General features: G+C 47.7%; 2 protein-coding genes across 9 annotated transcripts; both read left to right on the top strand.

The window, feature by feature from the left end:
* The first annotated feature begins 6,336 nt into the window (after nucleotides 1-6,336).
* LOC122380176 (N-alpha-acetyltransferase 60-like) lies at nucleotides 6,337-13,421 on the top strand. Of its 7 annotated transcripts, none has more exons than XM_043363144.1 (7): nucleotides 6,337-6,512; nucleotides 6,928-7,047; nucleotides 8,015-8,123; nucleotides 8,392-8,556; nucleotides 8,896-8,961; nucleotides 11,135-11,295; nucleotides 11,617-13,421. In XM_043363144.1, the coding sequence occupies exons 2-7, from the start codon at nucleotides 7,031-7,033 to the stop codon at nucleotides 11,867-11,869; spliced, it is 771 nt and encodes a 256-aa protein (XP_043219079.1). In that variant the 5' UTR covers nucleotides 6,337-6,512; nucleotides 6,928-7,030; the 3' UTR covers nucleotides 11,870-13,421. The 7 variants fall into 7 exon arrangements, with proteins under 7 accessions (XP_043219079.1, XP_043219068.1, XP_043219095.1 ...); XM_043363133.1 differs by having other exon boundaries at nucleotides 6,377-6,557; XM_043363107.1 differs by having other exon boundaries at nucleotides 6,394-6,557; nucleotides 6,928-6,986.
* Nucleotides 13,422-14,142: 721 nt separating this feature from the next.
* On the top strand, nucleotides 14,143-20,796 carry LOC122380205 (cAMP-regulated phosphoprotein 19-like). Of its 2 annotated transcripts, none has more exons than XM_043363181.1 (4): nucleotides 14,143-14,321; nucleotides 16,283-16,373; nucleotides 16,747-16,854; nucleotides 20,109-20,796. In XM_043363181.1, the coding sequence occupies exons 2-4, from the start codon at nucleotides 16,293-16,295 to the stop codon at nucleotides 20,283-20,285; spliced, it is 366 nt and encodes a 121-aa protein (XP_043219116.1). In that variant the 5' UTR covers nucleotides 14,143-14,321; nucleotides 16,283-16,292; the 3' UTR covers nucleotides 20,286-20,796. The 2 variants fall into 2 exon arrangements, with proteins under 2 accessions (XP_043219116.1, XP_043219106.1); XM_043363171.1 differs by lacking the exon at nucleotides 14,143-14,321 and adding an exon at nucleotides 14,358-14,565.
* The last annotated feature ends 1,640 nt before the right edge of the window (nucleotides 20,797-22,436 follow it).

Genomic DNA, 22,436 nt, shown 5'->3' on the forward strand with positions numbered 1-22,436 from the left:
CGCCCAGACCAATCCTCATTCCTCCCCCCTAATTCCTATCATCCTTCCGGCTCTGAAATGGTCTCGTCAGACCGAAAAGGCCTAGCCCAGCCCCAATAAAACAAATCCCAGACCGTAGCGAGGTCCTCTCATACCAGCATCAGGTCCACTAAGGTCATGGTGAATTGGATGAGCCCCTTCGGCTGTCGTTTTGCCTAGCACAGGAGGATGACCGTTTAAAAGTGGGGGTCTTGCTTGAGTATTGTGAATACTCTAAAATGTGTGGCTTATGCAGCTGTCACCCCACCCAGAAAACCGAACTTCAGCCCTTGGTGAGTGTAACCAAGGGTGTACTAACCTGAGCCGTTGAAGTGCCTGAGTTCTCAGTTGTACGGTCGAACTGACCAGCATCAGTATTCTTTTAAAAAATGTTTATTTCTGTTTGCATGCTCCATTGTGAATGACCGTTGCAAATAGTCACTTTTCAAATCATCTATGGGTGATTTTTTGGAGGGGACGTCCCACCGGGATTCCTCGACTGGGGGGATGCCTCCCCCGTCCCCCGCTTTCGACGCCCATGGCCGCAAATGACGTCAGAGTGACGTCATGTTCTGCCGTTTTCGACAAAAAAAGTTTCGCGGGAAGAGCCGTCAGGCCTATTGCTTTGAAGATACAGAAAAACGTTTACGACACAAAAGGTGTAGACTTACCAGGGCTACCCCGCGCCCCGTAGGGCTATCGGCAGACCCTACCATCCGCAGGGGCGGGGGCCGTTTCGCCCCCCCCCCCTAAGATCTTGGAATATTTACCGGCCGATTTTCAAAATTCAAACGGCGTTCGATAGCCCCACCGGGAAACTACCTTGTGACCAAATTTCATTGACCTAGGTCAAACCGATGACGTCACAGGTCAGGTCAAAGGTCGGATTTTCACCGTTCACAGGCATTTCAAGAAATGTGTTGTGAAATCGAGTAAATTGGTAAGTTATTGAAAACCATCGATGGTAAACTGTTCGACAAACACATATTTTGCTATCTGAGGTCACCGATGCCAGGTCAGGTCACATAGGTCATGTCACTGGGGGTCACAATATGAAAGTGTCGTGTGATGCATGTTTTATGGTCCATTTTACATGACAAATGCGATTATATGGGTCAGACAGCCTTTGGGGCCAACTTAGGTTACGTTTGGTGAGGGTCAGTTCAAGGTCAGGTTTGCATAAAATGGGTATCCATTCGATGCAAATCGTCACGGGGAGTCTAATGGTGTTCTTTGTTTTGCCTTACGTAGTCTAGAATTGCAAAAAAATGAGTTAAAAATTTGACGTCATCATTTTTGAACAGTTTTTTCGCTATAACTTGGCCAAAAACGAGATATCGATCTGAAATTTGTTATGTAGATAGAAGACGGTAGGTACTATTATATATATTCCGTTTTTTTTAAACTCAAAAAACTTTTTGGATTTTTTGGCTAATATATAAAAAATACTTTTTTTTTATTTTTGGGGGTCAAAACTCAAACATTTCAAAAATTCGAGATGGCGGTTTTGTAGCTCTGTCAATTTTACACCTTTTATGTCTTAATCATTTTTCTGTATCTTCAAAGCTGTAGGCTTGACAGCTCTTCTCGCGAAGGTCTTTTTTCGGTCGAAAATGGCAGAACATTATGTCATTCTGACGTCATTTGTGGCCAACTTATCATAGCTTCTGGAAAAAAATTAGTCACAATGTGTAAAATTGATGTCCGGAGGGGTCCTGAAAGTTTGGTGGCGATATCTCCAGCAGTTTAGGAGATATCGACGGAAAAGGACAGCGGGGGCCGGGGGCCGTTTCGCCCCCCCCCCCCTACGGGGCGCGGACTACAGAACTGCTATCTCGGAATTTTGATTTTTTTTATCTTGACCCCCAAAAATCAAAAAATATTTTTAATATAATTGCCAAAAATACAAAAAAAAATCGATTTTCGAAAAAAAACGAATAAATGTGATAGCCCTTACCAATTTCTATTCACATATCTACCAAAGTTAGATCGATAGGTACCTCTTTTTTGGCCAAGTTTTAGCAAGAAAAAAATAGTTCAAAATTAATGACGTCAAATTTTCGAACTCAATTTTTAGCAATTCTAGACCTCGTAGGGGCAAAACAAAGACCTCCATTACACTCGCCGTGACGAGCTGCATCGAACAATATCCATTTTATGTAAAGCTATCAACTTTGAAATTTGACCTTTTTGACCTGAAATTGACCTGACCTCCACCAGGAAGTGACCTAAACCGTTCCTGGTCGTCTTATAACCAACACCATTGAGTTTGAAATGAAAAATTGGCCATAAAACATGCATCACACAAACCTAGTAAAATTGGGTTCATGTGCTGACCCTTGGTGACCTGACCTCTGACCTGACCTGGTACTATCAGTAACCTTTTAGCAGCATTTGTACTAGGAAACTGACGCCCTATCGCTGATAGATAAAATGCGTTTTACTCGATGTTATAGCGCATTCCCTAGAAGACCCGTGACCGGAAAAGCATTTTATCTTTGACCTGATCTGTGACGTCATCGGTGACCCTGAGGTCAATGACATTGGATTTCCTTCGACAAATTTGACACGGCTTTCGAACGCTGTTTAATTTTGCGGATCCGTCCAGTAGTTTCGAAGATACGAGGGGGGCGGGCAAAAAATACCCCCTCCCACCTACCCACCAGGTCGCGTTGGACAGACTCTCGCGGGTTAATGACAATAAAATTACATAAATAGAGTCAATAAAGAATGTGACAAGGAAGTCATCAAAATTGTACAACATCGCGGAAATGACACGCAAAATTACCAAAATCACCTTGCACAGCCGATTGCCGCCATGTCACCAATTAATGGCACAGCAGGGCATATTTTAAGGCACTTACTGCGTCCCATTTTGGGACGCAGCCCCCTCGCCTTGGGACGAAGCCCCTGCTGATTTGACCCACTGCGTCCCTGCCCTGTGCCCTGTCCGATTCCCTGACCTGTGCCCTCCTGTCTACCCTGACCTGTACCCTTCCCTATAAAATGTCCTGTGCCATGCCCTGTAACCTGCCGTGCCCTACTTTCTGCCCTCCTCAGTGCCCTACTCTGTTCCTTGCCCTGTGCCCTTAGTCGTAGCACGTGCCCTCTGCTCAACTTTGGGACGCAGTAAAAATTTGTTAAAATATGCCCTGTGGCACAGTAATGAGTAATCTGATCATCAAGGGTGTTTGGTTTACGAAATAACCTAGGGTAGGCGATATTACCTGATGGGCGGCGTTCCTCCGTCTTCCCTTATTTGAAATTTTTCGGAGGTAAGGTCACTTGACCTGACCTTGAACCATGGCTGCGGAGTCGGAGTCGTTGTCGGAGTTGGAGTCGGTCGGAGTCGACAATTCTGCCCGGAGTCGGAGTCGGAGTTAACGCTGCATGGCTCCACGTCATGCACTGCACCTGTTGATTTGACGATACTGCTCTCGAAATTAGATTTTGTCGAAAAAATGACCACTGCGCTGTTTTGGACGAACGTTTTTTGCAGTGGAAGAAGCAGAAGACGGTAAATTCCCCAGATCCTGCTTGTTAATTCTGAATATTGTTTTTTATGCATATTTGCAACGCAAAGCCCTGGAACGCACTAAGGATCGTTTCAGGCAAGATAAAACATATCCATTATGAGCTTCAGTATCACGATATGGATTTTAATAGAACCGTCCGGAGTCGGAGTCGGAGCTGGAGTCGGAGTCAGAGTCGATTTTTAAAGCCGGACTCGGAGTCGGAGTCTGAGTCACCCTAAAGTCCATCGACTCCGCAGCCCTGCCTTGAACGACCCGGGTCTGAACTTTTACAACATGTGCAAAAAAAGAATAAAGATGTATGATTAGGTGATCTGAGCAGGGGCGGATCCAGGAAAACTCCAAGGGGAGGGAATTGAATCGAAGTGGTGCCCCTACCTATACCCAAAATTAAAAACTCAACGGATTTCGTCCACTTCATTTTGGTGGTGCCCCCATTTTCAGTTTTTTATTTTTATTTTTTATTTTTAGTCAGTATCTTACCTCTTAGCCACAACCACATTTACCAATTATAAGCAAGTATATATGAATGTGCTATGTGTATATATGTTGTGGACGCTGAGTAATGAGTACTTACCAGGAACGTTATCAGGTAAGCAAATCGTTGTCAGTCCGACGAACTTGACCCTGGCGTCTAAAGGGTCTGTCCTTGACACTTCAGGCTTGTCAGGGGCACCAAAGTCCTTCCAGGGACACCACAAACCTGTCAGGGGCACCTACGGCCTTGTAGGGGCGCCACAGGCCCGCCAGGGGCACCACAGGCCTGCCAGGAAGCAGGGGCACCACAGGTCTAGCAAGTATACACGACAGGCCTGTCAGGGGCACAACGGGCCTGTTGGGCCCATGAGCACCCCTAGGGGCAGGGGCACCACAGTCCTTCCAGGGGCACCGCAGGCCTGTGAGGGGCACCAGCGGCCTAGCAGGGGCACCAGTCAACACAGGCCTGCCAGGGGCACCACAGACCTGCCAGGGGCACCAGAGGCCTGCCAGGAGCACCACCGACCTCGCAGGGGTAACTTGGGCCTGTCAGGGCCCAGGGGCACCACGGGCCTGTCGAGAGGCACTTCAGGCTTTTCAGGGGCACCATAGTCCTCTCAGGGCGCAGGGGTAACAGGGGCACCAGAGGCCTGCCAGGGGCACTACAGGCCTAGCAAGGGCACCACTGGTCTATCAGGGGCACCACGAGCCTGTCATAGCCAGGCATCTCAGGCTTGTCAAGGCCCAGCGGCACCACAGGTCTGTGAGGGGCACCAGCGACCTAGCAGGGGCACCAGTCAACACAGGTCTGCCAGGGGCGCCACAGACCTGCCAGGGGCACCACAGACCTGCCAGGGGCACCAGAGGCCTGCCAGGGGCACCACCGGCCTCGCAGGGGCACCTTGGGCCTGTCAGGGGCACGACGGGCCTGCCGAGGGGCACTTCAGACTTTTCAGGGGCACCAGTCCTCTCCGGGCGCAGGGGCACCAGAGGCCTGCCAGGGGCACCAGCGGCCTAGCAAGGGCACCAGAGGCCTGCCAGGGGCACCAGCGGCCTAGCAAGGGCACCAGAGGCCTGCCAGGGGCACCACAGGCCTAACAAGGGCACCACGGGCCTGTCAGGGGCACCTCAGGCTTGTCAGGGCCCAGGGACACCACAGTCCTTCCAAGGGCACCGCAAGCCTGTCAGGGGCACCAGAGGCCTGCCAGGGGCACCACAGGCCTAGCAAGGGCACCTCTGGCCTGTCAGGGGCACCTCAGGCTTGTCAGGGCCCAGGGGCACCACAGTCCTTCCAGGGGCATTACAAGCCTGTCAGGGGCACCAGAGGCCTAGCAAGGGCACCACAGGCCTGCCATGGACACCACAGGCCTGCCAGGGGCACCACCGGCCTTACAGGGGCGCCTCAGGCCTGTCAGGGGCACCACGTGCCTGCCGGGGACACTTCAGGCTTGTCAGGGGCGTTACAGTCCTGTCAGGGCCCAGGGGCACCAGGCCCGTGGTGTCCCTGCCAGGCCTGTGGTGCCCCTGGCGGTCCTGTGGTGCCCCTGTCAGGACTGTGATACCCCTGATAGGCCGGTGGTGCCCCTGGAAGGTCTTTGGGCCCCCGGGCCTCAAGGGGGGGGGGGGCCATGACTCATGTGACCCCCCCTTGGATCCGCCCCTGGATCTGAGCTCAATATGGGCTGTCTTGGCTGACATTGATAAGGTGTGTAAAAAAGCCTGAGGGGGGGGCTTCAAAACGCCCCGTCCCCAGGCCCCAGCGATACCAAAGCGGTACGGCGCGGGCTAGATTTTTAACCACTCTACGACGATTGCGAGAACCCCAGTTTGTTATGAAATAATAAGCGCAGGTATGTGAGTATACCGGATGCATGCAACTGGGTTCGAGCAAATAGTTAGTACCGCATGAGCTCGACGAGATCGGGTCCAATAGGCTTCTGGCCTCTAAACTAAAAGTCCCGCTAATGTAATGTAAGAAATAATGTGAGGAATGTGAGATATAAATTCGCTGTCGCTTGTCTGCGATCAGTGCGACATTTTGTCGCTTGTACGTCAGAATGCGAACATTCTGAATGCTTGATTCTGTACTCTGTGTGCGACGTAATAAGTTTTTAAAAAGTAAATTATTTTTTAAAAGTTAAAGTTGAAATGTTAGTTTCATATTCTTTTATTGATTTTAAGCAATGAATTCAAAGTATTTTAAGTCCTCAAATATCATTAAGGCAGCAATAAAAGTAAAATTTGAGGAAAAAATGGCAAGCCAACAAGCTGTTGATTTGTTGAATTTTGATGACGTCAAAAACAAAATAAGTAATCTTTTGAGTACAGTTTGTATAGAAATTTGTTTCACTGAGCAGCTATATTTTTCAGAGAATACTTGGATATTACGTTTTCACTGGCATTCAAAACAGGATTTGGGTTGGGTGTGAAGTTGTGAATTTATAGACAGATAAATGAAAATTATTTTTATCATTGGTATATTATGTAAGTTGCAACTAATCTTTCAATTAGGCTGAGCAGCTGAGTTAGGTAGGTACCTACCTGAATTGACAGGGTGTTTCAGTTCGGCGACCACATCCTATTTGATAGAGATTTAAGTGCTAGATAATCATGAATCTGTTTTATTTCATTATATGCCATCTTATAGCTTCAGCAGCTATTGAGGCACAATGGGAATGCCCCACAGGCCCTGTGAAATCTGCCATTGCTGGGCAATGTTGATGTTGATGTTATTGAAGCTAACATGACGTTTCTAGCGATGTCAATTCCAATCCAAGTTGAAGATAGAATATAGGTAATACTAGGGCAATACATTCAGCTGGAAGATAAATACTGGCTCTAGCTGAAGTCGTATTACTTGTTGTTTATGTGTCTACTATCAAGCAAGGTGTCTTTTTAGTTTCAGGTCGAGGTAGCATGGCGTGACGGAATGTGTATTGCAAGACCTGCCACTGGAAGGTTGAAAATTGTTTTAGCATAGTTCAAGACTGATAACAGTTGACATGAACCAACATATGTGGTAGGTTCTTCTGAAATGAAGAACAACTGCTAGCTAGTTTTAAGTTCATTTTCATCAGGAGGTTTAATGTTGTTAAACTGAAATAATATGATAGAATTGAATGATAACCTTATGCTCATTTTTTAAGGTTTTTTGGTTGATAATGAATGAGTTAGCTAATTCATTAATATAATTCAGCTGGCACCATCTTCAGAATGACATTCTGATGATGGTGCTGGCACAAGCTGAAATGTATTTATGAATTGGTTTACTCATTCATTATCAATCAAAAAACTTTAAAGAAAGAGCATAAGTTTATTATTCCATACCATTTTCCTAACAATAATGCTCAAACATGACATTGCTTGTCTTCAATAAAATAATATAGGTAGGTGCTTTGCATTCACATTTTTGGATAATTGAGCTATGATTTACTTATCTATTTCTTTTGCCTAAATACACATTAATCAATAGTGTTATGTTGTGAAAACTTCAAACTGAAATACCTAAGGCCAAGACAATGTGAGATGTTGATAATCAATAAATTAGTACCTACCAAATTAGATACCTAGTAGGCAATTCAATGATTTAATGCTATTAAGATTTCAGGCCTTTCTTTTTTAGTTTCATCTCCAATTTTTCCACTCCCAATTTTAACAAAGCATTTGCATGGATGGTCCACTTATATATTATGTCCTACCATAATTGCGTTTAAAATTTTACCTTTGATATCCTTCTCTTCTATTTTTGGGCATTACCTGAACACACATTTTTCACTCTCATCCCCTTTTTGGTGAGAAATTTTCCTCTCAGACATCCAATTCAAAATACAATTTTAGGACACTGCCTGATATTGCATGACATGTTCAATTAAAAAATGTCATTTCCTTGTATTCCTTGACCTCTCTCTGGTGCAAAATTGGTTAGGCTGAGCTATCAGTTGCTGCAACAGCAGTAGTCTATACTGATGCATTTTTGTGCGTTTCAGGTATCCTTGCGACGACAACCGTGATGAAGTGCGCGTGGCGATGCCCATTTCGACCGAGCATCGGGGCGAGTTTGAGTTCCGCTCTCTCACTCCCGGCGACATCGACACCGTATGTAGGAAGGAGGGAGAGCGCCAACTGATGAAGTTACCACCCCTGCGTGGATAACGATCTCACCATGGGAGCTCCCCCAAGCACTAACAAATAAAAAACGAATGACTGTGTAGCGCGTCAGTAGATTCCTTCTCCGATGACGATATCACTCGCTGTTTTTCTGCTTCTTAACATGAAATGTAGTGAGGTGGTGAGCCCCAAAAGCCCAAGCCGACCCCTGCCTCCGTACTACCTTTGAATAACCATGTTACGCTCACTTCGCCAGGTCCGTCGGCTATGCAAGGAGTGGTTTCCCGTGGAGTATCCGGACAGCTGGTTCCGCGATATCTGCACCAACAGCAGGTTCTTCACCCGCGTCGCCTGCTACCAGGCCACCATCATCGCCTTCATTGTGGCAGAGGTCAAAATCTACGCTCTCCTGACTAAAGAGGTCAGAATGGACATCCTGTTATTGTAATGGAGGGACTGGTGTAATTTAACGTTTTCCTCCATAAATGATGCAGAAATCGATAATGAATCTACTATATGTAAGGTTCCCCGTTGTCTAAGGTTCCCCGGTAAGGCTCCCCATTTTCTTTACCTATCTTTTTTGTTTTCGGTATCCATGTTTGTTGATTCTCGAGGCTGTCATGTCCGCATTTTTGGCTTTCCGTTAACGTGATATGACTGTTGCCGTTACATGTCACGACTTTCCATGACTGTTTCGTGCCGAGCCTTTCCGGTACTGTTTCGTGTTGTGACCGGTCCGCCCGTGTCGTCCTGCCGACAGGAGCGCAGTATGCTGGCTGCTTCCTTCCCACGACGCACCCAGATGGCGTACATTCTCAGTCTTGGCGTGAGTACGACACTGGCCGGCGGCCAACTTTCTCGGTACCGGCCTCTGTAGGGCCTGGGAGGGGGATGATCCTCTGCAGGCCTCGTTGGCCGGCTGTTGTGTTTCTCGCTAACTCGATTTTACAGTTCCCACCGACCATCCACTGAACGGTGTGTTTGTTTGTGTTTGTACCGTCGTCGGGGCTGATATTCAGACAGTTTATTTCCATGTCGGGCTACCGGTCTCGTGTATTACGGCTATGAATACCTCTGTAATCCCAGTTCGGTGTATCCGGTGTTCGTGACGGGCTGCTATCCCCCACTGCCGTCTGTGGGGCCGGGGACTGTCGACGCCTCCGATCCCGTGTCGGCCGCTCGTACCGCGTCACCTTGGACGGCGCTCTCAGGGCACCGTCAGTTGACGCTGTCTTTGGCCGGGATGTCAATAGGGCGCCTTTGTCTGGGCACGCTCCTGATGGGGCCAGAGGGGGCCATAACTGTGGGGGCTATAACTGGGCAGTTTAACGACTATCTTATATGCTCTACGCACCGCACAGCTACACACGCAGTGTCCAGCTCAAGGGTCTCGCTATGCCCTCTGACCTGCGTTAGGCTGTCTCGAATATCACCCTCAAGGCTATAGAACTCCAGGTAAGGACACCAGCCGTTTGACCTTGAACGCCGCCGGCTGGCCGATGACGTCATTGGAGGCAAGCCGGCTCGGCGGACGCATCGAGCGAGCGTATAACGGAGGAGCGTTGGACGTTGCGGGAGCCGGAGAGAGATTTTGTTTGCATACCACCATTGTTATGTTGATTGATCTAGACTGCATTCTTATAAAGCTCGACGCATCTTAGGCCTGGATGGTGCGTACATTCGTAGAACGGTCCGACGTCCGTGGTCGAAGCTGTCTACTCTACATGTACCAAAAGACGCTAAGACCGGTGCAATAACGGCGACCCAATCCCGTACCTGGCGATTCTAGGACTCGTTAGGACCCAGGCCGAGTCTGACCCGTCTATTTTTAGGGAAGCGGAGTGGGTGAATTGACAACCGAGTACCGATGGTTAGAATTGATCCCGTCGTCGAGCGATGGTTGATTGACAGACAACACATGTTGTAGTGGGCGGATAAGCATCAGGGATAATGCCTGAACGTAGGCAAGCATAATTGGTCAGCCATATTGTTTAGGAATATAAAATCGTAACGGAGGTCATTGAAGATATTATTTCTACATTACGAGGATTCACCACCAGTGAAAATTACTACTGTTAAACCCTCGGTCCCGGGCAACTCCGGGGAGCTGCAGTATCCGGCGGCCACCTCGTCGACTCGCAGGTCCTGTGGGCTTCCGTGATGCTTCAGTGCTTCACCCAGAGGCACGGGTAGAGCAGTAGGATGTGGGGTGAGGTGTCTGTACGCCTCTTCATTGTAGGTACGATGCATACAGCGCCCAGTCCCGTCGAAGCTCGATAATCGACCGTGACATATTCTTAATTGGCGGATCCAGGAAGCGGTCTTGAACACGTCGGGGGGCATATACCCTAAAAAAGGTTTCTGTGCATTAAAAAAAAAAACATCTGATTTCGATTCCTTGCGCACTACTGTGCACTTCGATCAATACACTTTTCCTCATAAAAGTTGTGAAGTTTTCGTTTTATTCTTGAAAAACGATTTCGGACGCTGCCCCGGATGTGGGCCTGTGGGGGATAACATTTGTCCCAAATGCCTTCCCTTGCATCCGCCAGCGGGTTGCCCCGCCCTGAGCTTAACTAAAAACGTCTTAAAATCCGGTCCCACCAGAGAGCCGAATCCGATAACTCATCTCTGTCTGCCCGTCTAAATTACCTCGCACCGTACGGCGCCCGGCCCCGTCGGAGCACTGAACCGACCGTGATATTTTTAGTTTTCCCCCATCCCCAGCTCCATTAGAAACGTTCTCTCTCCCCATCCAATTGCTCATGATGTCATTTCAAATTCAATACCTACCTCATCTCTGTCTGCCCGCCCATTCATTGCACACCTTACGGCGCCCGGCACCGCCAGAAGGATCCTAGCGCGCTGAGTGGTTGCCTCCAGCCGCGTCATCACGAGGCCCCGCGGGGCCCGCAAATGAATACATTGCGTGAATAGCCGTGTCGCCCCCCTGATCACCCTATGCCGCTCTCTGATGCGCGCCGGGCGCTCTCCGACAGGTGTCGGCCGAGTACCGGCGGCGCGGCCTGGCCTCGCAGCTGCTGGGTCTGCTGCTCAGTGAACTGCGCACGGCCGAACACGCAGACTGCCGCGCCGTCTACCTGCACGTGCTCACCTCCAACAGCCCGGCGCTGCGCTTCTACGAGCGGCACAAGTTTAGGTGAGCGGCAACGGAGCGGTGACTGAGGAACGGGGAGAGAAGATGGCGGTAGCTATCGCAGGGGGAAAATATGAGGGTAGTCTGGTGGCAGCAGGCGACCTGGATTGCACAGCCGCTGCAGGCCTGGTGTGCTGTGCATGTTCCCTGTAATTTAACAGCGGTAGCGTTTGTGCGAGTAATGCCTTGTTGGCGATGACAAGACGTTACAACGCACCGCTATATCGAGGCTGTTCAATAAGTATTAGCGTTTAGCGGGTAAGGTGATAATGTGATTCTGGAGCTGCTCATTGATATTATACTCATATACTGATTCTGTCGCAGGCTTCACACGTTCCTGCCGTACTTTTACAAGATCGACGGGAAGTATCGTGACGGTTTTCTGTACGTGTACTACATCAACGGCGGACACCCGTCTTACGGCGCGCTCGACTATGTCGTCTACGCCTTCAGCCTGTTCTACGAGTTCAGTCCGTGTGCGGTGGCCCGCGCCGCCGTCCGCCTGCTGCGCCGCGCCGTCAAGTTCGTGCTGCCGCAGGGCCGGCGCACCACAGAGACGATCGCCTGTCTGTCGTAACACGCGGCCAGAGCGGGCCGGGCGCTGCCGGGCTCAGAGGTACTCCTGCCCTGCCGTCCGGCGACGCTAGTTGTGATAGGATTGTGACGATGCAAAATTGACGCCTCACAGTGGAAACCAATGATCAATTCCCTTTTTTCCAAATGCTGCATTTGGAGTTAGGTATCCCATCATTATTGGTGTAAACTGCAAGTTTGACCTTTCTTGTTTCCGATGTCCGATGCCGCTCGGTAGTCGGTGTTTGGTTTGCCCCCACGGGACCTGTTCATTGTTGCTCCATGCTGTTTGGCCGTAGCGGGTAATGCACCGCTATTAACGTTGGTCACATTTGGGTATTAGCTGTTTCGCCCCGTACAGTGTTGTAATCTGATATTAGAGCTCCAAATAAGTCACGTGACGTCATTTTTACAAACTGTTGCAATGTATCAGCGAAACTGCATTGGCCGCTGCGCTGAGAGCCAGTATTGGCTGGCAGGGGCGGTGCTGACCGGTTTATTGGGCGTCCTACTGTCGCACTAGGCGACAGCCAGTCAGCTATTGCACGATATCATTGGTGTACCGGTCTGCCGGTGCGCCTGGGGATGCATTTACCTCGCCCTGTGTGCCGCAGCTCAGTGCGGCTCGATGCAATCCTCGGACGCGTCGTATATCACTCGTTGTATTTGCGGTCTACGCCGTTATCCGTTTTGCGGCCGGAGAGGATATTTGGCTGTAGCTCTGTTGGGCACTGTGCCGGGCTCCCTGTGCGGCGGACACTGGCCCGGTCCGGCGGCTGCTGGTATGTATCTCCAGAACGGCTGCGGTGCAGTGCGAGCGGGAGTCTGTTTTCAGAGATCCAACTCTGCCCCTGCTTTCATTGATCATGTTGGATTTTCCCCATGTGGCGGTATTTGTGACAATATTTGTCCTCCCCGTTCGGTCGCGAGTCGGTTTGGCCGTGCCTGTTACCGTGGTGCGAGATGTGACTGTGAACATTACCCAATGGGTGGGCGCAGATGGGTTGTGCGCTGTCACCATCGGCGGCACTGAGGTGGGTCGGCGGCCGGCGCGTCATTCATGCTCACCACTCGCCAGCGCCGCGCCGCGCCCCACGGGCCGTGCGTGCCCCGCGCCAGCCGGCCGTGCAGATCTCGAGTCGTGTGCCTTGTGGGCGGCCCGCCCGCTGCCGGCGCGTGGCGGCCGACCGTTCATCCTCTGCTCGCCGCCGGCCGAAACGCGCAGAATATGTGAGCTCGCCGTTTGGATGTTCGCTAGTCAGCTCTACTTCGTGCTTGTAATCCTCCCGATCGTGTGGGTTTTATGTTGTACTCGAAGGGTCATCCTTTACCATCCAAACGCCTGTATATTTCTGTCGCCAATCAGCCGTACAACCGTCGTTGCTACATGTGAAATGCCACGATGGACTTTCAATCATGTATTGCTTATCATTTTAGTACCATTATGTGATTAGTATGAGATTCGTGTTATCGTATCAAATCATTTTCCGGAGTGAATTGTGGCATTGTATGGAGGACTTGCTGACACGCTTAGAAATACATTATGTATGTTTACCGTGGTGCGTACTGGAATAATGACTCACTATATCGTCAAAACTTTTGCTATTGCTAATTGAAAACCGGGTGACGGACATTGTTCCGATAGTAACTACTATGCGTCGATTAAATCTATTTGGATATGCTCAGCCCACGTTAAAGAAGAGCGACTTCGAAGTTCGATGTCGAGTGGTTTCACGGGTTGTGTTGTGTATCACATTGCTCTCAGGAAATCAGTCTTCTAATTCGGGTCGACTGCCGAGCCATGAAGGGGCTGGCTATGTCCAGATAAATTTTCGCGAAGCTGCTGGTGGCAGTCAAGCATGTGGGGCCGAATATGCTCCTAGTTGCAGTAGCGGCGGAACACCTTCGACTTTTGGTCCCAATCTTTTCATGCAACGCCCATAGGGCTAATGTTAAAATGCCAAAATCAAAGGGGGCACGGTGCCCCGGTGCCCTCCCCGTTCCACCGCCTAGGTCTAGTTGTATAGAAATTATGTGGAAATCTTACACTAGCTACTGCCGAGGATTTTTTTTTTGTAGAGAATGTGGCAGCTCTAAGTCTTCGAGCATAATATGGAACAATTTTCTACTTATGTGATGGACCTCATTTTTATTATTTTCATCTATCAGCTAACTAACTATAATTTTAAATATTTAAACAACTACTTTCCATAGTCTTTACATAGCCTTGTACTATCCTATCCCTTTATTGGTAAGATTATTCAAATCCAACCGCAGGGGGCGCTAGTGTTTTGTGGCAAGTAATGCGTAAACACAGCCAGCTGATCCAAATTCTTGTTTACTGTCAATCTGGCGCGGAAGAGAGGAGGGAATGGGTGGATTTGAGTGCTGGTAGTTTTGTTTGTCCAATATTCGTGCCCATAATTTGGTCTGGTCTTGTTGAGGGACAATTCTAGGTAAGAGGGCTTTACTTGGTGCAATATTCCTGGGACTCAAGCTCCAGCCCCTCTGCGCAGCAAATGTCCCATTTGCGTCATAAGTGATATCAGCTCAATTTTAAAAACTTTTTGTTAGTGAAAGGCCCAACCTAAGCCTACCTTAAGCCTGCAACTTACCCTTAAAAGCCTGTGTAATGCTCACCCTTAAATAGGATATCTTTCGATTCTCATCGGACACATTGGTTCCGTCCTCCACCTCGGGGTACGCTACAGAGACAGAGCGAGGGATGGGTGTTTTTATCAAATACTGCCTGAAAAGCTCAGTTGGGCAAACTAGACTTTTGGAATCAAAATATGGAGGCATCAATAATTTGATTCTGGTGCATCAATAATTTGATTCTGGTGGGAGGAGCCATGACCAAATATGGGCATGGAATCAATTTTTTGATTCATTTGGGTACACTTTTGACTTCAAATGTATCGTTACGGTTGAAAAAAGGCCCATGACGGTGAGATTTTTCTCTAAAAAGGTAGAAAAATGTGGTAGGTTTGCAAAAAGTGTTACCTCAAAACTAAGAAATTGTCCCTTTGGCCTTGTGAATGGGAATAAGACAGAGCCACTGTCCATCACGTAAAAGCTGTTTTGAGGAAATCACACTGTGTGTTATTTTTGTATCATGAATCACATACTAACCAATCAGTATTTGTGTAAAATGGCAAAATGAAATTTTCAAACCCCTAATTATCATTATTCTAGTGCTTTTATATTTATTATATGGTTTTTACCTGTTGCTTCAGTTTTTGTATTCTTGACCTTTAAAAATTGTGAATTGTTATCAAATGTAGTGAAGGTAAAGTACAACAATGCTATAGGTATCTGTTGTGGTGCTGAGGATACCACTAAATGAGAATAATAGCAAGATAAATATTGTATTCTTGCAAGTCATTGTTGCCTATCTGTTAACATTACCTGTGAATCAAAATAATGATTAGCCAGCTGATGGGGAATCAATATTATGATTATCTGTATGAAGTGAATCAATTTCTTGATTGCCTTTCACTACCTATAGAATTCAAATTGTTATGATAGGAGCAATATTATTTTGCTTAGGAGATAGTTCCAGCATTTCTGTTCAAGATCAGGCATGCTCCTTCTTGAAACACTCTCTTATTTTTATGTGATTGGTAAGTTAGAAATGGTCTGCATTTATGCCCAAATATGGTCATAAGGAATCAATCTTTTGATGCCTCCATATTTTGATTCCAAAGGTCTAGTTTGCCCAACTGAGCTGTGTTCATTCAAGTGTAGGGAGCCTTTTGATACTAATAAGTACCTGTTTAAGTCCAGGATCCCAGACCAATGCCACAACAGAGTTCATGATCTTTAGGTACTGCAAGCCGCAAGGTTAAAGCCGTGAAGCACGTACAACAGCTGACGTCAGATTTCAGAATTCATGAGTCCTACTGGCTACCATCCTAGATGATCATATGCAGTCTGAGGATGCTTAAGTAACATAGATTTGCTGAGCTTTCATTTTGAACAACTGAATAGTATTACTTTTGACCCTCTTACTAGCTTTCACTATGGACTTAGTCCAAACAAGGGCAGCTTTTTTCTTTCTCTTCCATGATTGTGCATTTGTTTATTTAATGACAGTATTGCATCTTTACAACATATTCCACTCTGATGTAATTAACATGTTCACCTTTTGACATACAATTAATATAACCTTTAGCTAGTACCTAGGTAACGTAATCTTGTATGGATAACAATGCAAAAACATCTATGGTGATTGGTGAATGTTTGCTTTGTTTTCTAGGCTGTGTAAGAAATGTATGTATCATGAAACAATTTTTCAAGGAATTTTGGAATTATTTAAGTGTCTTTTATCCAGGTATTCACTTACGTGACATATCATGTTTCTTGTAAATCCTCAACCCAGACTCTGGTAACATACCTAATGACTTGTTCATTTCAGTGGTGCAGCGATGTCTTCCCCTGAGGAAAAGGTATCTGCAAGCATCTCTGAGGAGCCAGAAGAATCTGGAAATGATGCTAAGAAGCCTGAGGTAATGTTCATGTGTAACATGTGTGGCTGGTCAAGTTTTTAGAAAGCTTTGTGGTAACAAGCTGAATTGGACAAGCATGAAGCTTCTATGAATTTTATAGGCACCTTCAAAATGAACTACTTTAAGATTCCAAGTCGCCCTTGTCAGCAGCTGTGCCTGGGGAAAGTCAACACTTTCATTGCTTGCCAATTGGTATCAAATTTTGAAGCTGTGTAGCTATTCTATAAAAACATGCTTTCTGTCATCTTCAGTCCATATTTTTATGCCCAAACATTTTTTCAGTCAGCTACCTATGCACACAATGGGAACAAAAAGAGATTCGTAACACGAATCACGAAAAATAGATTCGTAACACGATTTTCCTCGTCCTCAGCCCAACCCGATGCTAGCGGAGGAGGCCAAACTGAAGGCAAAGTACCCAAATATGGGACGACCAAGTGCTGGTCACTCGGCGTTTCTGCAAAAGCGATTGCAGAAAGGGGTGAGTAAGAGTTTTAGTTTTTCGTTGTACGCACATGTCTATCTGTTGTGGCTATCTAATTTGTCCAGGTATGCAGAGGCGGAGGTTGGAGTCGGTCTCTAGCCGAAGTCGGAGTCGCTTAAATCTTGCCAGCTTCGACTCTGGAGTATTAAGTCGACATTGCGTTACCAACCCCATGCTCTATGTCAGCGGTTCGTAAAACTTTGCGCCTCCCAGTCCAACTGTGGGATCTTCAGCGCTTCCAAGTGACCTGAAACAGCCGTGGTAAACAGCTCTCAGTAAACAGCCATCCTGTTGACCATGGACTTGCCTGTCGTAACTCGTAGGCGATAGTGCTGGATGTTTATGGGACGTGAACGCCTATAATATCGATTGAATTTGATGAATCATTTGTTGTGCTGACGGACATCACTTTTATTTCCAGGCATAGCCCTAGTCCCTACGAATCCTAAGCGTATCGCAAATGCATGTAAGAGTGGGCTGTCGGGTGTCGGTTAAAATTCATGCCTTTGTTCGTCTTTAACAGTGTACGAAAAAAACGGTGTCAAACCGCCGACTAGTTTTTTCCCGTAATTTCCCTTTAAACAAAGCGTAGTCGTGTAGAGTATTCCATTAACCCGCGCCCCGCTGGGCTATTCACTTCAGCCATACCCGCCCTGCTGGGGGGGGGGGAGGGGGCAGATTCTGCCCCCCCTGTCTAACTTCCGAACCGATGGTCGTAAAAGACGGGGAAAACGGCAATCGAAAGCTCTCAACAAGACGGATCTTAAGAGCCCAAATTTTTTTGCTTAAGCAGGTCAGAGGTCAGGTCAAGGTCAGGTCAAGGGTACAAAATGCAAGTTTCTACATTATCGGCCTTGCACCGTAGTTGCCGAAGAATGGACTGATACTGATTGCCCAAAATGTGTTCTTAGGCTACCAAGACAACATTCGTTGCATACAATAGCATTCAAAGGTCAAGGTCAAGGTCAGGTCAGGTCAGGTCACCAAAAACAAAATATATAAAAGGGCATGTGCGACACATGTTGTATGGGTCATTTTATTCATAGAATTCAATAGGCACACTCAATAAGTGATATGGACCACCTCTGGATGAATTTCAGGTCGAGGTCAGGTCAAGTGAGGTCAAATTTTGAAGTTGGTTGTTAAGGCCCAAAAAGGTGTCTATCTGATGTAGCTTTTCACGGCGAATCGAATGGTGCTATTTTTGTTTCCGTACGAGGTCTAGAACTTAAAAAAATCATTATTTTTAATTTTGTGTGTCGTGACGTCATAAAATTTTGAATAATTCCCACATTTTTGAAGCGATTCTTCTGAAAATTGGTATGTAGGTGCACATACAGGGTGTCCCAGAATTACCCGGACATTTATTTTCTGGCTAAAAGTACGACTGCGCTCGCTTCTAATGATATACAAGCAGCATACTTTTATAAGATATCTCTTAGCTATCGAGATTGGGGACTGTGTGCTTTTGGTGGCCGGTAACGACTCGAATCAATTATTATCCAGAGTCAAGTAAGAGTACCTAGTCCTTTTCCGTTTTCAGCTTAAGCCACTAATAGGCAACCATGGTGAATCAACTCCCGTTCTCAACTTTGTAAACGGACTTTCGGCATGGTTTTTGCTGGAGAGCTTCAGCAGCTCATCTGCAAGCAGTTAGGATTGAGCAAAGCGCAATTATATCAGCTAACGAAGCCAGAGAGAGCAAGAGATAAACCTGATTGACAGCTTGGGCTCGGCCAAAAAGGGTCATGCACCAGTTGTCAAACAAGTGGTTGCTTGTCATAGACAACAAACGTCACCGATCTAGCTAAAAACTAGCTAAACAATAGATCAGGATTATCTACAAAACATGAGTCTACTTTGCACCACTATCTTCGACAAAATTTTGGAATTTGGGGTCCTTCGCCAGAAAAAATATGCGAAAACTACGGGAAAAGCAGCGCAAATCACTACAATGCATCCCAAAAACATAACATATACAACAAAACAGTATATTGAGGCACACTTTGTGGTCTAACGAAGGTATTATGTCATTTGAACCGCCCGAAAAAGGCGTGTGTGAATGTCAGATGGCTACAACGCCCCAACAGCAGAGACGGCCAGGCACCCGTCGAAAATCAAATTTTGAGACATTTTGAGCCACCGTGCACTCATTGGCTTGATATGATGGCCCAAAGACAACCGATAGCACAGGGTACTACTGCGGCAATATTCTACCAGTGCGAAAACTGGATGCCGTGAACCAAATTGCCATGAACGGGTTTGTTTTGGAAACCAAATCTGTTGGAAGCCAAAGGTTGCGCAATGTTCAGACATGGAGCTTCTCCACTCCAGATGTAAAAAACGCAGCAAAAGTGGCGTAGGCAGAAATTTTTGTTTTGGGGAATAATACCTTATGGCCTGGGAACACTTTGATGTCAAGTTTATCTTATATGATCGTATTATCCTCCGGCAAGAGGTCAAAGAAAACAGGCCTACACCCAGTTTCGGGAGACCCGTAAAACAACTAAGACCAGCAATGGCTGGCATTTTCCATCATTGTCGGCTGATCTTGTAACAAGCGTATCTATTGCATGTGCTATTTCACAGCCACCCTAGTTGACTATATAGGACGGTAAAAAGAAAAAAGCGCAATCATGTTTGCCTTATTTTATACGCTTGTCCGGGTAATTATGGGACACCCTGTAGACCACTTCTCAGACATATATTCCGGGTTTTTCGATACACTCAGATTTTTGGATTTTATAATTTTCTCAAAAAAGTCAGTTTTTTGAAAAAAGTTGGGCCAAAATCCAAAATTTTCAAAAAATCAAGATAGCCATTTGATAGACAAAGTAGAATCACGTATAACCTTTTTGGTTACGTCTTGATTCCTTTAAAAATGAAGATGTTAGCGGCGTTTGAAATTTTGCCGTTTTTGAGGCGAAAATGGCGAACATGACGTCACTAAAACGTCATTTTCTCAAAAAAAATTCGACGGATTTCGCTCAAATTTTCAGGGAACGTGTCAAATTGATGTATGATAAGGTACTGAAAGTTTCACGTCGCTGGCGTAACGCGTTTAGAAGTTATTGCCCCCCCCCCCCCCCCAGCGGGGCGCGGGTTAACGAAAAGAATGTTTCCTGACATACCTGTTCAATAAGTTCATGGTATCTTTTTACAGCATTCATTAGCGTTCCCCGCCCTTTCGGTCAAGACCTGTAATATCGACAGAGACAATGTTTTCTTCATACCGTTTTCTCATGTTCCAGCAAAAATATTTCGATTCGGGCGACTACCAGATGGCGAAGCAGCGCGGCCCGCTGAGCATGATGCGGGGATCTCAGATGCGGGGCGCGCCGCCCACCGGCGAGACCATCCCCACCCCCGAGACGCTACCTTCGCGCAAGACGTCGCTCGTGCAGAACAATAAGACGCCGCTCACCTAATGTGGCGCGGCGCTGGTGCGACGGGCCGTCGGCCGCCGGTGCCGGCAGCGCCGCCGGCCGCGGCCCGAGACTGACTGTGAGACTAGCCGCCGGGCGCGGCTTCGTCCGGCGGCGCCCGTCTCTGATGTACCGTATCCCTCACTGCTGGCGGCGGCACCGCGCGCAGAGGCAGCGCCGCTCCCGTCCCATGTTCGGGCCGGAAGACACGCGACAGGAGGTAGAAGCAGAATCTTCGATGGGGCGCAAGTGACCCGGTGTTCGCTTGTATTTTCTTCAGAGGATACAATACAAGTAAATTTCCTTGTTTCTTTAGTGACTACTTAGTATGCTCCGCTATTAAAATGTTCTTTTTAGGGAGTGTTATGTGTAACATGAGTTCGTTTCCCTCTTTAGATGATATTTGAGTGCTTCGAAAATACGGGCATGGAGGTTGGGCTCTTGCTATTTGTTTTGCAATTTGCGATGTTTTTTTTTTGGAATCTGATAAATACAATTGTATTCTTCCTGTGTATTTAACCGAATTTTTGTATTTATTAGCTATGGTTTTAACTTGTAACATCACGTATTATGTAGACAGTCATGAGTTAGCGAATAATGCTTAGGGAAATTCAATCAAGTACGGAATGGCAAAAGTGAATGGAAGGCGGTGGCGCCGCCGGAGCCAGTCTGGACTTGTGGAGTAAAGAGCGCGTCTCAGATTTTGCTTGTTTGTCTGCCTGTTTTGTATTAGTCCCTTTCCGGCTTACGAGACCATTTCATAGCCGAAAGGATGATAGGAATTATGAGGAGACATTGGTCCGGGCGGCAACTCTGTAGCCGGCGCGAGGCGCCGGGACTGAATACGTGTTGAGGACAGGCCAACCAGCCCCGAAAACGGTTACCCCACTGACCCCACGTCACATGAGGCTAGCCTTGCGTGAGGCTGCTCCTGAGGAGCTGTTAGCGTCGGATCAAGTTGACTAGTTACTCAATCCGGATTGGGGGTATTTGGCGTGGAGAAGGATTTGAGCATTGAGCAAGGCCGTAGAAGAGGATTTGAGCTGTCCATGTCCATGTTTTGAATATTTATAGTCACCGCCCAGTAAACATGCCGACGTCGGCCCGACGTCGGCCGACGTCGGGGTGACGTCGGTAACTCGGCATCGGCATGCCGACGTCGGCCCGACGTCGGTCCAACCTCGGCACGACGTCGGCTGGATGTCGGATATGCCCGCATGTTCCGACGTCCAGCCGAGGTCCAGCCGACGTCGGGCCGACGTCGGACCGAGATCAATTGCTGAGGTCCAGCCGACGTCGGGGCGACGTCGGACCGACATCGGCCGCTGTTTTGACCGTTAAAATATTATAAAATACATGTTTCATGTTTCATAAAGAGCTTCTGTATTCAAAATATCCTCAGGAAATTCAAATCTTCCTCCACGCCGCAACCCCCTGATCCGGACTGGACGGGAAACTTTATCCCATTTGGGATTGCCCGTAAGCCGAGCTCGCCCGTAGCCGGGTGCGGTGAGTGCTTGGGGGCTGCTCGGCCTATCCTTTGGTCAGGCTCAGCCCCGGCAACTCACCAGGGCCGGGCCCAGTTCATATAGAAAGGCCAGTCGGCAAGTGTCACTTTGCCAAAGTGCCACTTATCAAAGGGACACTTTGGGAAACGTTGGTGCAGGTGTGTACGAGTGGCTATATGAATCCATTGTGGGGTCGCCCTTTCCAATAAGTGTCACGTAACAGCAATGGGACCAGGGACTCTATATGAACTGGACCCAGGGTGCTCGCCAAGAAGACCAATGTCGCCATCCTATGAATTATGATCCTTCCGGCTCTGAGATGGTTTTGTCAGACCGAAAGGGCATTAGCCAACAAAACAAACCACAACTGTTAGCTGGCTGCGTGGTGTAGTGGTTAGAGCACTAACATCGCGTTCGAATGACATGGGGTTCGAGTCCCATCGCCGGCCGACGCTTTTGGCGTGTTGTCCCAGTACCATGCCGACGTCGGCGACTGGGGGGCTCGAATCCCGCCGCCGGTTGATATTTTTGGCGCATTGTCCCAATAAACATGCCGACGTCGGCCCCGTCGGTCCAACGACAAACGATCTCGTCAACCTCGGCAAACGATCTCGGCCCGACGTCGGCTCGACGTCGGCTGGACTTC

This window comes from Amphibalanus amphitrite, unplaced genomic scaffold, assembly GCF_019059575.1.
Source record: "Amphibalanus amphitrite isolate SeventyFive unplaced genomic scaffold, NRLGWU_Aamphi_draft 000009F_arrow, whole genome shotgun sequence".
Taxonomy (NCBI): Eukaryota; Metazoa; Arthropoda; class Thecostraca; order Balanomorpha; family Balanidae; genus Amphibalanus; species Amphibalanus amphitrite.